This window comes from Gymnoscopelus braueri (assembly GCF_963280865.1).
Source record: "Gymnoscopelus braueri genome assembly, chromosome: 7".
Lineage (NCBI taxonomy): Eukaryota > Metazoa > Chordata > Actinopteri > Myctophiformes > Myctophidae > Gymnoscopelus > Gymnoscopelus braueri.
The window spans coordinates 10837287-10851053 of NC_137608.1; the positions used below are offsets into that span (position 1 = coordinate 10837287).

At 42.1% G+C, this 13767-nt stretch overlaps 1 protein-coding gene across 1 annotated transcript in view; it reads left to right on the plus strand.

The window, feature by feature from the left end:
- The window catches only part of adgrv1 (adhesion G protein-coupled receptor V1), a gene marked incomplete at its 5' end in the record, with an annotated part of 266650 nt that overhangs the window by 89154 nt on the left and 163729 nt on the right, over positions 1-13767 (plus strand). The window contains 8 exons of the mRNA XM_080433472.1: positions 55-135; positions 664-949; positions 2642-2764; positions 4155-4383; positions 5146-5350; positions 6118-6264; positions 7174-7432; positions 10907-11109. Coding sequence (XP_080289598.1) covers positions 55-135; positions 664-949; positions 2642-2764; positions 4155-4383; positions 5146-5350; positions 6118-6264; positions 7174-7432; positions 10907-11109 — 1533 coding nt within the window. The remainder of the gene's footprint in view (positions 1-54; positions 136-663; positions 950-2641; positions 2765-4154; positions 4384-5145; positions 5351-6117; positions 6265-7173; positions 7433-10906; positions 11110-13767) is intronic.

Genomic DNA, 13767 nt, shown 5'->3' on the forward strand with positions numbered 1-13767 from the left:
TTGAATTTTCGCCATTAGATTTTTTAAATATGTTTTAATGTTTGGATTGTGCAGGAACAAACGTTAGGCGTTGAAGCAGTGGACGTCCAACACTTCTCCATAGAGAAGACACATTACCTGCTGGCCTCAAGTCAGGTGAGATCAACTTGTGACACTGTTGACAATGTTCCCACTGATTATTTGCTAGCCTGTTTATTTTTATTTCAGTTTTTCAAATTGATTGGATTATTTTTCTTGACAAAATATCAGCCAAAACTAGGCATTCACTCAACTCATGATACAATTTGAATCACAATACTAGTTTCACGATTTTTTAAATAAAAAAATTAGTTTCCAGACATTTTCTTTTTACAATACTGTGTTTTCTCTTATCCTCTTTTCAATACAGTAGCAATTAAATTACATACAATTAAATACAATTCTCTGTATTTTCTTCTTTTTTTCTATTTAAATTGTCACCAGTTTGAATCAATTTTAATCGATTTACGATAAATCGTTACATGCCTACAGTAGTCAAAACATCAGTAATTGGAGGGCTAGGACTCTCCCAAGTATGTGAATTCATATTCTTTGACATATTGTTGAGCTTTGGACGTTTCTCAAAGAAGCTCAATTAAGCAATCGCTTAATCGTAATCCAATCTGGGATAATTTTTTGCTGCAGGTTTTCGTCCGGACCGGAGATGGTGTTTTTACCCTCCACCAGACCCTTGACCTACAGGACAGCGTGGTCAGTGTGTCTGTGTTCTCTGGCGGAGCGGGTCCCGTGTACCTGGCGGCCTGCACAGACAGACAGACGGACAACTGCTTCCTGCTTCAGTGGACCGGCGGACGGTTCCAGGACCCCTCCCCCTTCCTCCTCGATGGGGGCAGGGTCGGGGGCAGAGCCAGTCAGGTGGCGACAATCCACACAGGGGCGGAGCTTACCCTCCTGTTGGTTGTCCTTGAAGGTGACCTCTCGCTAGCTTTGAATTTGCACATGGGGGTGGGGGGGCATTAGCCAAAAATAGCAGATCTACAAGCTATTCGTTGCTGTCGGGCAGAAACCTCTTATCTCCATATTCTAACTTTTTGGGATTTTTCTTAAACTAACACCCTACTTGATCATACTACAGCGTCACACAGAAGCATCAAAAGTAGGAGATCTACAAGCTCGAAACACGGCACGAAGCGGGCGCTTCGAGCTTGTAGATCTGCTACGTTTGATACTTTTGAATTTGTCTCCTGAAAAGTAACGGTTTTGGACATGAGGTTTCCACCCGACAGAGACTAATTGTAGATTGGCTATTTTTGGCGATGAGATTTGAGATGGGGAAAAAAGGTCCAAGTACAGTGCCATCTCCGATCCACTTTACTAAGTCTGGAGGATTTCCTAAGAGTTATTTTTTTTTTTTTTAATACTTCATTAGTCAAAAATGTAAACAGCATGTGGTACAGTAAGACATTAAGGCTAAAAGGATAACACTAAAAAGTACTGGTACTTGTTTCCATTGTGGTTAATTTTCTCAGCTGCTGTTCTGCAATTTAAAAAACATTTCTTTGGCTAATTTTATCTGTGGTTCAGTGTGGCATACACTAGTACCGCACATGAAAATTGGCAAGTTAAATTTGTTAAAAAGGAAATTCACATCAGCCTGTTTTCCGATGGTCCGTATTTGTGGAGACGAAGGCCATATTTAGAAATGGCCTCCCTGGTACTTGTTTGTGCACTGTGTGCTAAGGACAGCTTGTAGCCTATTTAGTATTTTGTTCGACAAGCTTACAATGCGTCGCAACGCTCTGTTATTTTCAGCGAAAGCTTTCCCCACAATAACAGAAAACATAAAAGACGCTAGCATAGAGCCCTGGGGGACTCCGGTCAACCATATGGGGTTTTAAGCGGTTAAGTAAAAAAGAACCGGAGTACTTCTTTCCACCACTGTGTGCAGAGAGAGGTGGTGAGAGCTCTCGGCTGGGACCTGTTGCACATTTACTGGAAAGGGCCCTGCCGGGGGGAACCAGCAGAACCGCAGATGGATGGGGATAGGCTGTAATTTGTCAGTGTTGGGTGTGTCAGGCACACCAGGCCTTAACTTAACGGAACCATGACATTCTATCATGAAAGGACAGAGTGCCAGCATAAATCTATGTTTGTTTATCGGTGTGTCTGTGTGTATTTGTGTGTGTGTGTGTGTGTGTGTGTGTGTGTGTGTGTGTGTGTGTGTGTGTGTATATTACTATACTTGGCCAAAAATGTCCCCAAAATTATAGTAGAAATTGTGAAATAAGGCATTTTGAGGACTGTTTTCCTGGTCCTCATGAGAAATTGTTGTGTTTAGGCTTACAATTAGGAAAAGATTCAGGTTGGGGTTAGGATTAGGTATTTTTGTTTTAGGGATTAGGGTTAGATGTTATACTTTGTTGTGCGCCGAAAATAGCAGATCTACAAGCTCAAGTATGATGCATTGTGCAGCTTGTAAATTGGCGATTATCTATGTGTTCTGTGTATAACTAAGGCTTTAGGGTGAGGGGTAAAACATTGTATAACATTGTACTCCTAAACTGTTGGTGTTCTCACTAGTAATACCTGTGTGTGTGTGTGTGTGTGTGTGTGTGTGTGTGTGTGTGTGCGTGTGCGCGTGTGTGTGTGTGTGTCTCCTCAGGTGACTCTCCATCTTGTGAGGTTTTCGCTCTCAGTGTGGATCAACCGTCACCCAAACAGATCCAGTCCATTCCACTCCCAGGTCTTACCTCCATCCATCCGTTCACCACAGGTTCAGGCATCAGTGAGTACTAGTGACAGTTTGCTATCATCAGTTGTCCTTTATCCCATTAAGACCGGGAAGTTACACGCATCTGTGTAACCACTTTAACCATTATTTTATACTTTGGCTATTGGCTACTTTGGCTATTGGCTAGCCACGCTATGAGCTTTTATATACAGTATGCTATTTTAGAAAAATCATGAACATTTGTGCAAATCTTTGAATATATATATTTTTTTAAACAAACATTTTTAACTCAATTATTTGCTTCTGGGGGTCCTTGGAACAAAATATTTTGATTCTATAAATGTCTTCTAAATCCTAATAGTTTTTTGAAAAAACGTTTGTTGCTACTGTATATCAGTGCTATATAGACCCTCCAGAAAAATGCGGGCAAAAATCCTTGATTATGCGGGCAAAAACTCTTCATTATGCGGGCTAAAACTCTTGATTATGCGGGCTAAAACTCTTGATTATGCGGGCTAAAACTCTTGATTATGCGGGCTAAAACTCTTGATTATGCTGGCTAAAACTCTTGATTATGTGGGCTAAAACTCTTGATTATGCGGGCAAAAACTCTTGATTATGCGGGCTAAAACTCTTGATTATGCGGGCTAAAACTCTTGATTATGCGGGCTAAAACTCTTGATTATGCGGGCTAAAATCCTTGATTTTGCGACGAAATATGCGTTTTTTTTTTGCAATTTTATGCGGTGAAATTGTGGGAAGTTGCGAAATATGTGGAAAGTTGTGAAATGTGCGGCAATATGCAGCATATGCGATATGCGAAAAGTTGCGAAAAATGCGAAATATTGTTAAAAGTTGCGAAATATTCGGAAATATGCGATGCAAATCGCATATTATGCGATGCGATGTGCGTATTATGCGATGCGATGCGCATATTATGCGATGCGATGCAGCCTTTTTGAAAAAACGTTACCCCCGCATAATTATGCGCCATTTTGCTGATTATGCAGTAAATTCTGCGATCGCATAAACGCATTTTTCTGGAGGGTCTAGCTATAGCATGTAACTATATCAGTGGTGCTCAAACCTTTTCATGTCAAGGACCCCCAAAATTATATGTTTTTGGCCCCCATCAAAATATGTTGTTCCACGGACCCCCCCAGAAGCAGATAGGCCTATCTAAACATTTGAGTTAAAAATGTTGTTAAATATATGTATTCAAAGATTTACATAAAATGTTAAAGATAAAAAAAAAAAATGCTGATCTACAAGCTTGTACTGTAGATCTGCTATATTTGAATAGCCAAAGTATAACATAATGTTTATAGCTCAAATCTAAAATGACACAGATGCGTTCCCGGATTGAATGGGTTAAAAGAAGAAGTGCCTGCATCAAACACATTCTGTCTGATAATTATCTTTATCTTTCAACCCTTTCTTTCAGCTCACTTGGTGCTGGCCGGCAGTAACGGCTCCTCCATCTACTCCTGGAGGTCTGACGTCTCTCTGTTCTCCGTGGATCTGGAGGACGCTCCTCCGGCCTCAGGCTTCTCCTCTCTGCCCGGACCCTCTCCTCTCCACGCCACCAAGACCCTCTTGGCGTCCGCCGAGGAGAACAGCTCCACTGTCTATGAGTTCACCTCCGTGTCCAACCAGTCAGATTTCATATACAGGTACAGTATGCATAGCATATCGTTGCTGTGGGGCAGAAACCTCAATATTTTCACTTGTTTGTGTTTTTTTCGTATAAGTTAATGCCCTACTGTCTACTTGATCATACTACAGCGTCACATCAAAAGCATCAGATTCGCAAGTTCGAAACACGTTCGAAGCAGCACGAAGCGACGAGTTTTGAGCTTGTGGATCTGCTACTTTTGATAGAAAAAAAATATAGGAAAAAAAAGAAAGGGAATAAGAAGAAGGCAAGGGGCAAGAGCGATCAATCAAAGAAAACAAACAAATTATTACTGAACATTATTAAACATAGTACCTGAGATAAGATATAAAGGTGCGTGAGCAGCAGATGTATGCTTTCCAAGTGAATGAGCAGCGGTTCTACTCCGAGTCTCTCGCGGATGACTGAACTTCTCACCCTATCTCTAAGGGAGAGGCCGGCTACCCGTCTGAGAAAACTAATTTTGGTCACTTGTATTCGCAATCTTATTCTTTCGGTCATGACGCAGAGACTGTTTTGAGTCTATTGTGAAAATTATCATGTATACAGTATATGGCGTGTTCCTGAAGGGGTGAGCTGTACAGAACGAGTTATGTCTCGTATATCCCCGCAAATCTTGCCAAAGTTTCCCCCCAAATTTGGAGTTCCAGTCATCATCAAATATTTTGCCCAAATTCTTCAAGCTCTTGACCGGCCTCCAAGTAGTGACGTTACACAGGATGGATAATTAGAGCGTGTCTTGTTTCTTGTGTCCGTACAGTACTGGTGAGCTGCAGTTTGCTCCAGGCGACAGTGAGCTGGAGATAGCGGTGAACCTCGTAGACGACGACATCCCCGAGGTGGAGGAGCACTTCCGGGTCAGCCTCAAGAACCCCAAGGGCGGGGCGGAGATCGGCTTCGGCGGTCAGGTGACCGTCTTCATCCCCACCAACGACAACGCCCACGGAGTCATAGGCTTCGCTCAGGTAATTCGCTCAATATTTTAACTTTTTTGTGTTTTTTCCGTAAATTAACGCCACACAAAAAAGCATCAAAAGTAGCAGATCTGTATGCTTGAAAACGCGGCGCGAAGCGACGTGTTTTGAGCTTGTCGATCTGCTACTTTTGGTGTTTTTGAATTTGAATCCTGAAAAGGTTTTCACTCGACAGAGACGATAACATACAGATACAGTGACTGCCCATTAAGAGTATGCATTTGTTTTATCATCATGTTATAGTCAGGGTTTTTCCTTAAGTAACTTCAGACAAATCATGCTAACAGGAGTACACTTTGAATAAAGGGGTCATAATGTGTAACTTTTTCCAATTAAACAAAAGTTATTTTGATATAACCTTTCACTGCTGTATTTTCCACATTAACCATTTGACATAAATGTGTTTTTTGACAACTTCTCTAAACACTCTCTAGTCGCGACACGAGTACGCCAAAATTACACTTTCCTTTCCCTCTATAACAAATCATTGTGCCAAAAAAGCTATAGCAAATAAGCTACCCATTTAGACCTGAGGCCATTTAGACCTTTTAAACGCCTTCCAAATCCTAACCTTTTCTGAATAACCCGATTTTTTTGTATTCACATCTAAAATGACACAGACGCTTTCCCGGATTGAAGGGTATAGCAATGTATAGGCTTTGCAGATCTCTGGGTTAAATCTGTATTTTAAAGATATGTAAAGGTTTACAGAGTTAAAATACTTAACCATGTCATTTATTTTCATCGTTTGTGTGTAGAAGTCTTTGTCCGTGGAGGTGGAGGAACTGCTACAGGACAACATCGTCTCTCTGATCGTGGAGAGGAGAAGAGGAACGTTTGGCAGACTGACTGTCCACTGGGCCGCTAACGGCAGTCTGGACGACATCTTCCCCCCCTCTGGAGTGGTGAGTCTGTCTGCAACGTCCAGCATCACACATGCAGACATCCCACCTCTCCCGGAAATTTCCGGGAGTCTCCCTGGAATTAGCGTCCGCTCCCGGGCACCCGCGAGCGGTCATAAATCTCCCTCAAATGCCGACCATATGGTGGATTTGCTCAGTGCTCAGTTCCCGTCTAGGGCCCGCCTACTGGCTTGGTAATTTGCACACATTAACACTTTCAGGCACACAGACCGAGAATCTGCAACCTGCAACACCCCTTTTACCTCCTCTTGTTTAGTTCTCATTTGTCGCTTAACTGTCAATCTGGCTAAATGGATTAATGTCATTCGCTTTGGGAAGGGTGTCTATCTATAAATGAGCTTATTGATCTACCAATTTTATAATAATAATGATAATGAATGACGTATGTTTTCCCACTTGGGTCCCCTGACGTACAGCAACAAAAAGAATATCACGTACAGCACTTTAAACAATAATAATTAAAAAAAAAAGATTTTAGGCAACAGAGAACTTGCAGCCGGGATCTCAAAACAGCATTAAGTCTCACAAAACAAATGGCCCGGCGGCAGTATGGTTTTTACTGTCCTGACGGTTCAGCTGGGTCCTGGTCCGAGGCCTCTTCATCATCGCTTGAACCACATTCAGTCTCATTCTCCGCTCCATCAAGGCTACATTCAGCGTCATCGTCCCCATCAAGGCTAGATTCAGCGTCATCATCCCCATCAATAGATTCAGCGTTATCCCCCATTAAATTAGATGAGATGAAACGAGGAGATGAACTAAGATGACATGAAATTAAATAAGATTTCACACACATAAGCCCACTACCCACAAAACATTATACAATCAATATTTTCTAACTTCAATGTGTGGAATTGTCTTCAACCCCGTCTCTTCCTGTCTTTATCCCAGGTGATATTCTCAGAGGGCCAATCACACGCCACCATCTCCCTGACCGTGATAGCGGACGGCGTGGCCGAGCTGAGGGAGAGCGTCACCGTGTCCCTGGTGGACGTGACCACCCTGGGGCTGGACGACCCGCGGGTGGTGGGCGCGGTCATCGACCGGCACCGGGACCGCGCCCTCCTGGCCATCCTGCCCAACGGCTCCCCCTACGGGGTGATAGGATGGCATCTGGACTCCCAGTTTACCCTGGCACAAGAACCACAGAGTAAGATGACACTGGTTCTTCAACATGGCGTCTCGGGACCCCCGGGGGTCCTTAAAGACGTGGTGAAATGAAAAATATGTTTTTCACACACACACAAAAAAAGAAGTGTATTCTTATATCAGAAGTCCTTAAAAAGCCAATCTTAATTACTTCCTGTCAAACGGAGACGTGCTGCATGTTGACATAGATACTCTTATGAATATAAATGAATCTTGATTTCATTCACCCGTTTGATTCCCATAGCTCAAGTTCCTCCAAACACACCTGATTTTAATTACAGAGCTTATAAAGTAAAGTTTGATGATTTGCCAACAACTACCAATAATAGAAAAGGATCAATAAGCAATCGGGTTGATAATCAGGATCAATATGGTGATCGAAATCTATACAAATTAACGATCCCCATCCCTAGTGTCAAGGTCTTTAACCAATTAAGACCTGAGGCTGATTCTAAAAGCACGAAGTGACACGATATGAGCTTGTATATCTGCTATTTTTGAATAGCCAAAGTATAAAATATGTCTAAAATCTAAAATGACACAGAATGCTTTCCCGGTTTTAATGGCTCTCCAAAAACTTCATTTTCCCCCCCCATTATGAGTACAGGCAGTCATAAAGAATTAGGGTGTCTTACAAGATTACACACCCAGTGAAAGAAATACTTACAGTATGCCTTAAGTACAGTAAGCTTTCAGTCTGTGAATTTATCTGCTTACATTTCACTAATGTGTTTTTGAAGTGGGGTTCTTGGAGCGTTGGTTACAGTAAACACACGTTATGGATTTACTGTAAAGGCAATCCACAGCGGTTTTCCAGCATTATGGGGCAAACGTAGGATTTATCCTAATCTGTGTCTGGGCTCGTAGCCCAGGATGTCAGAGGAACATAACATGCTGTGTGCTCTGTTTTGAAAACAGGCACCACGATTGCCAGCTTACGTAATGTTTGTTGGATTCCTTATACGAGTAATCATAATAATAACTCCAAAACAAGCTGGTTTCAAGGTGATTTACATAAAACCGAAGAAATGTAATGTAAAAAAAAAACTGCAGTAAAGTGCAACTAAAAACAGAACATACTAGATAACAAAATATACAGTGCAGTGAGAAATCTACAGAAAAATAAAATGGAATAGTTCACCCAAAAAAAGATTTTTTTCTATCGATTAGTCCCATGGAGATTTTATGACCAGCTCCGGTAGGCAGAGGTTCCGGTAGGAAAAGGAGACTCTTGTGTCTCCTACCGAAACCGCTGCCGGTCATCAAATTATTGGCTTAGGAATGGAAACAAAAAAATATACATGAATTAAAGTCTCCATGAAAAGGGAAAAAGAAAGACATGCCATCTCCGGTTTACTTCCCGTATCTGTGTGAAGTGAACGTGAACACAGCTTCTGAACCATTCTTTAGCTCCATGGTCACTGAACTAAATATTGGACCCGATCGTCACAAGCCACAGAATACTCCCAAGATTTTCATACTAAATGGCGACCTTTCTCTGTCCCAGCAACACACTCTCACGGGATCTATTATCTATTATTGGAATGCATATATAAAAATAAAAATAAAACCTTATCTCTTGCACGCCGCCGCTGTGCAACAAAGTATAAAATAACGCTTTGTTGATATATGAAACAAAAATAAATTAACTCATTCACTGCCAGAAAAAAAAATCAATCATCCACTGCCAGTGATTTTATTTTTTTTTTTACCTTTTTCAAGTAGTCACAGAACACTTATCTCCATTATGATCGATCCCCTGATGGTTGCTAATCCAGGAGGGTTTCACTGTGCTTCCGTGAAGCTTTCGCTTGTTATACGCCGTTGAAAATAGCATGTCTCGCCAGTCATACACAGGAGCCGAGATACAGAATATTTCCCAAATGCTTTAACCAGGAAATGAATGGAGCAGCAAACCTTTGGATCACGTTATCTCCTGGTTCTGTGTGCGAAAAAATAAATAAATAATAATAATAATAATTTAAAATAATAATAATAATTTAAAAAAAAAATGTTTTTAATGTTTTTGGCAGTATTGGTAATCGGAAAAAAATATGTTTTTTAAGTTTTTGGCAGTGAATGAGTAAATGAATCAAAGTGACCGATGGAATAATCGAAGAAAGAAAATAATCCATAGTTGCAGCCCCAATAGACCAATTATTTTGTTTACCAACATTGAGACTGGACGCACAGGTGATTGTTTCATGCAATCAATTCTCAACCTGTTGTTTCGGGGTGCGCTGGTTTCAGCACAGCCCAACCCCCTCTTGTGTGTTGGCTAGTGAGGCGCGTCCCCAGGCGAGACCTGACAGAATGGGTTTCATTGCGCGCATACTGGTTCTTATCAGTGTGACGTCGTCTGTTAAGGGGTCTATATGGACGCTTACTCTTCCACCTTCCTGGCCCGCCTTCTTCTCCTTCTCACTTGCTTCTTTGGTGCGGTCCTTCTCGCGGGCCTCCTGCGACGCACGGTGGACCTTCTGCGTCTCCTCCTGGTGGTCGTTGCGGCCGCGCGTCTCCTCCTCCTCCTGGGCCTAGCAGACGCAGCGCGTCTCTTGGCGCCGGTGGTCCTCCTCCTCCTGCGTCTAACCGTTCTCTTGGGACCCGCCGCCTTCACGCTTCTCCTCCTCCTCCTCCTTGCTTCCGCCTTCGCTGGGGCTGGGGAAGGGGTAGCTGAAACCTGGGCGACGTCTGCCATCCTCTTACGGTTGAAGAATTAAAATTGAATGAATTACTTTTAGTTATAACGACTACTAATTATTAACAAACTATTTCTGTCACGCTTAACTACAATTATGTGCAGACTCGGTGCGGTGCCCGTTAATATAGTACTTTGAAGCCAGTCTATGACGTCACATTAATTTTTGGCCGGACTTTACAAGCTATTGTCCAGTGGTAGAAAAAGTACTAACATTTTGTACTTCAGTAAAAGTATCAATACTGCAATGTAGATATACTCTGTTACAAGTAGAAGTCCTGTATTCAAAATGTACTTGAGTAAAAGTACTAAAGTATCGGCATTGTCAGGGAGGAGGCTCTGTATCGTTTATGATAGTCAGTCATATTTGATAGTTTGTTTCTGGCGAAAATTGTACTAATTCGGCGGAAGTAACATTAGCGTTTTCTCACCGTCAGTTGATGCTTCATATCCATATGTGTCAAACCGCCGGGATTATTTGTTTATTTTTGGAACACAGTTCTTATTTGACGCGATATTAAACACGTCTATGGGAATTCAGAATGGGGAAAAAAAACGCGACCCAGGTAGGATGTGTAAACTACGTCAGACTTCGGTGCTCTATTAGGATCTGTGTACCATTTCGCCTTTAGTGGTTCCAATTGTGGATGGCGTATCTTTAATAATTGAATATCTTTGGATGTAATTAATTAAATAATAAAGGCCACATTTTGACACATTGGTGTTCATGTTTTGACCCTGTGGTGTTGTTTTCTCTTGACCTCTCTGACCCTCCAGGGACTCCGGCCAACGTGACCCTGTCCATAGTGAGAGAGCAGGGGTCAACCGGGGAGGTGTTGATCCGCTACGGCACCAAGCCCGCCCTGTCCCAGCCGCCCAACAACCAGGCCACCGCCGGACAGGACTACGTCTCCAAGGACGACACCGTGATCATGGTGGACGGAGCCACCGTGGTGCTGGTCACCTTCACCATCCTACCGGTGAGCACCACACACACATAAACATAAGAACACTCAAATCACTACATAAGTGAAATACATTAAGACCTGAGGCCGATTCTACAAATACCTTCTAAATCAGTAGTTCTCAGACTTTTTCGTGCCAAGGACCCCCTAAATCAGGGGTTTTCAAACTTTTTTATGCCACAACCCCATTTTATGGTGAAATCGCGACTCCCTCCTCCCAATCTAAAATAACATACTTTCCTGGTTTTAATGGGTTAAGTGTGGTGTCCCTATTTTGGACAACTAAAAAGGAAAATTATAAATCTTTAAAACATTTTCTTTATTTATGTTTTTCATTCAAAAATAGCTAAAAAGTTGATTTACAAGCTTTCATGTGTTAATCTTCCAATTAAAAGAACAGACATTCACTTTTAAAAGATTTTTGTGTTGCTTCATTAGACAGTAGAGTGTCAGTGTAGTAGAGAGACAGGAAACCTGAGAGAAGAGAGACATGATGTGAGACAAGACGGGAGTCGGATTCGAACTCGGGTCCGCGTTGAAGTCCACGCTGTCCCCTGATGTCCCTCCGTTGTTGAAGTCCCTGCATTGGTTGACTGTTAGTTTTAGAATATCCTTTTATTGGTTTTTAAATTCACTAAATGGCAATGCATGCACCTATTGCACTCTACTTATCTTAGGTGCTTTTTTTGTTTTATGCCCTACCGAGCCCTTAGATCCTCTGACACTTGGTCTATTATGGTCCTAACCATTGGAACCGTGGACATTTATAAAGACACACCTTTTTGGCATTGCTTTTTCTTAGGTTGCTTCTAATTTACTTTTAATATACTTTTTTTATTATTATGGTTTGTTTCTTTTATTATTTTCTGTGAAACACATTGAGTTGCAACTTGCTGTATGAAATGTACAACATAACATAAAATAAAGTTTTGACTTGATTTGGTCTGTGCAGTGCAGTGCACTAACCGGCTGAGACACCATGCAGTCACCCCACTGTATGAACTTAACAGATCATAACAGAATTGTAACATCATAGTAAACAGAACAGAATAGTACTGGAACGAATCAAATTTGTTTTTTTCATCTCCCTTCTTATTTTGGGATGGAGAACAACAGACTCAATTGGATCCTGGACATTTCCAGCTCTCCAGCAGTCTTTGCAGTTTGTCTGCATCCCACGGTCCAAAAGCCACCCCAGAGTGGTTGAGCAGACACAGGCTGGCTGGCACCGAGCCTTGTCTGCTGCCTACTTACAGTACTAATAAGCAGTACACTACAATCCCTGCACCATCGGATCTGAACCCCCGTTTAGGGTCTTCAGCACGAGGGAGAACAATCCAGAACCTTCATCCTTCCTCTCTCAAGGAATTTCCATTAACCTTCCCTTTCTTTCCTGTGCCTCGGGGTCTTTTCTACATCTGTCTGTCTCATTGTCTTCGCTGTATTTCCCTTTGTTTCCTTCTTCCAGGCTTCATCGTTAAGTATAGTAAGGGCCAAGGCAAGCCGGTGTCTATTTTTACCTCTCTCTCTCCCACTAATGGGACTGGTGATTATGTTGTGTGTTTAGGCTGTAAAGAGAGGCGGAAGAAGTCCCGCGAACATGAAGCTGTGTTTTTCCTGGTGTTTCTGTTGAAGCTGCCAGCTTTCATTAAGGTTGTTATGGAGAGACGTTGCATACAAGAAGAAGTGGCCCTGGGAGAGGGTTTAATTTTAAGTTTCTGTGTTGAAGCTTTGCAGCTCTTCCTATTATTTGGTTTTTGCGAGAGTACAGGCGACCGTGCTGTCAGCACAACGCTAACCACTAAACCCAATTTAGAAACTAAACTCGAGGCTTATGAAAAGAAGGGGTTTGTGTGTGTGTGTGTGTGTGTGTGTGTGTGTGTGTGTGTGTGTGTGTGTGTGTGTGTGTGTGTGTGTGTGTGTGTGTGTGTGTGTGTGTGTGTGTGTGTGTGTGTGTGTGTGTGTGTGTGTGTGTGTGTGTGTGTGCGCGCGTGCGTGTGATTCCTCCATGTCCATGAGCTGTGTTGCATGGCATGCACTAGCTGTTTCTCCATTCAGTTGTCATTAGACCCAGTGTTTCTAGATTTTGTGAGTGAAACAAGCGTCCAGGTCTATGAAAACGAGCACAAAAGAAGCGACCGGTTTTACCACTTGAGCCCTTTTACATCAGCTATTTGAAAATAGCCGATGTACAAGCTTTGTAGATCTGCTATTTTCAAAAATAATCTTGAAAGAAATCTTAAAATGTTGAATGTTTTTAAACATTTTTAACAACACCAATCTTGTATGGGGATGCCTGGCACAAAATCTTTTTAGATGGGGGTCCGCAGACAAATACATATTCATTTGGGGTTCCTTGACATGAAATGTTTGAGAACCACTAGTTTAAACAACATTAGGAGGCACGCCCAAAGAAGCAACCCGCAACTACCGATATAAGCTACTTTACAGAAAAACAAGCCCAAATTGGCTTATAATAAGCAGACTTGGCAACACTGATTAGACCCCGCTATAAACGATCCTGCAAAGCAGACGACATGAAACCAACAAGAGTACCATGTGGATGTTTTCCCTAGTCTACTCCAAATCTCTTTGTAGAAAACAGCTGATCTATATGGAGTTACATTTGTGTCTTTATTAACCAAACAAAAGAAAAACATTTGAGAGAGAAAA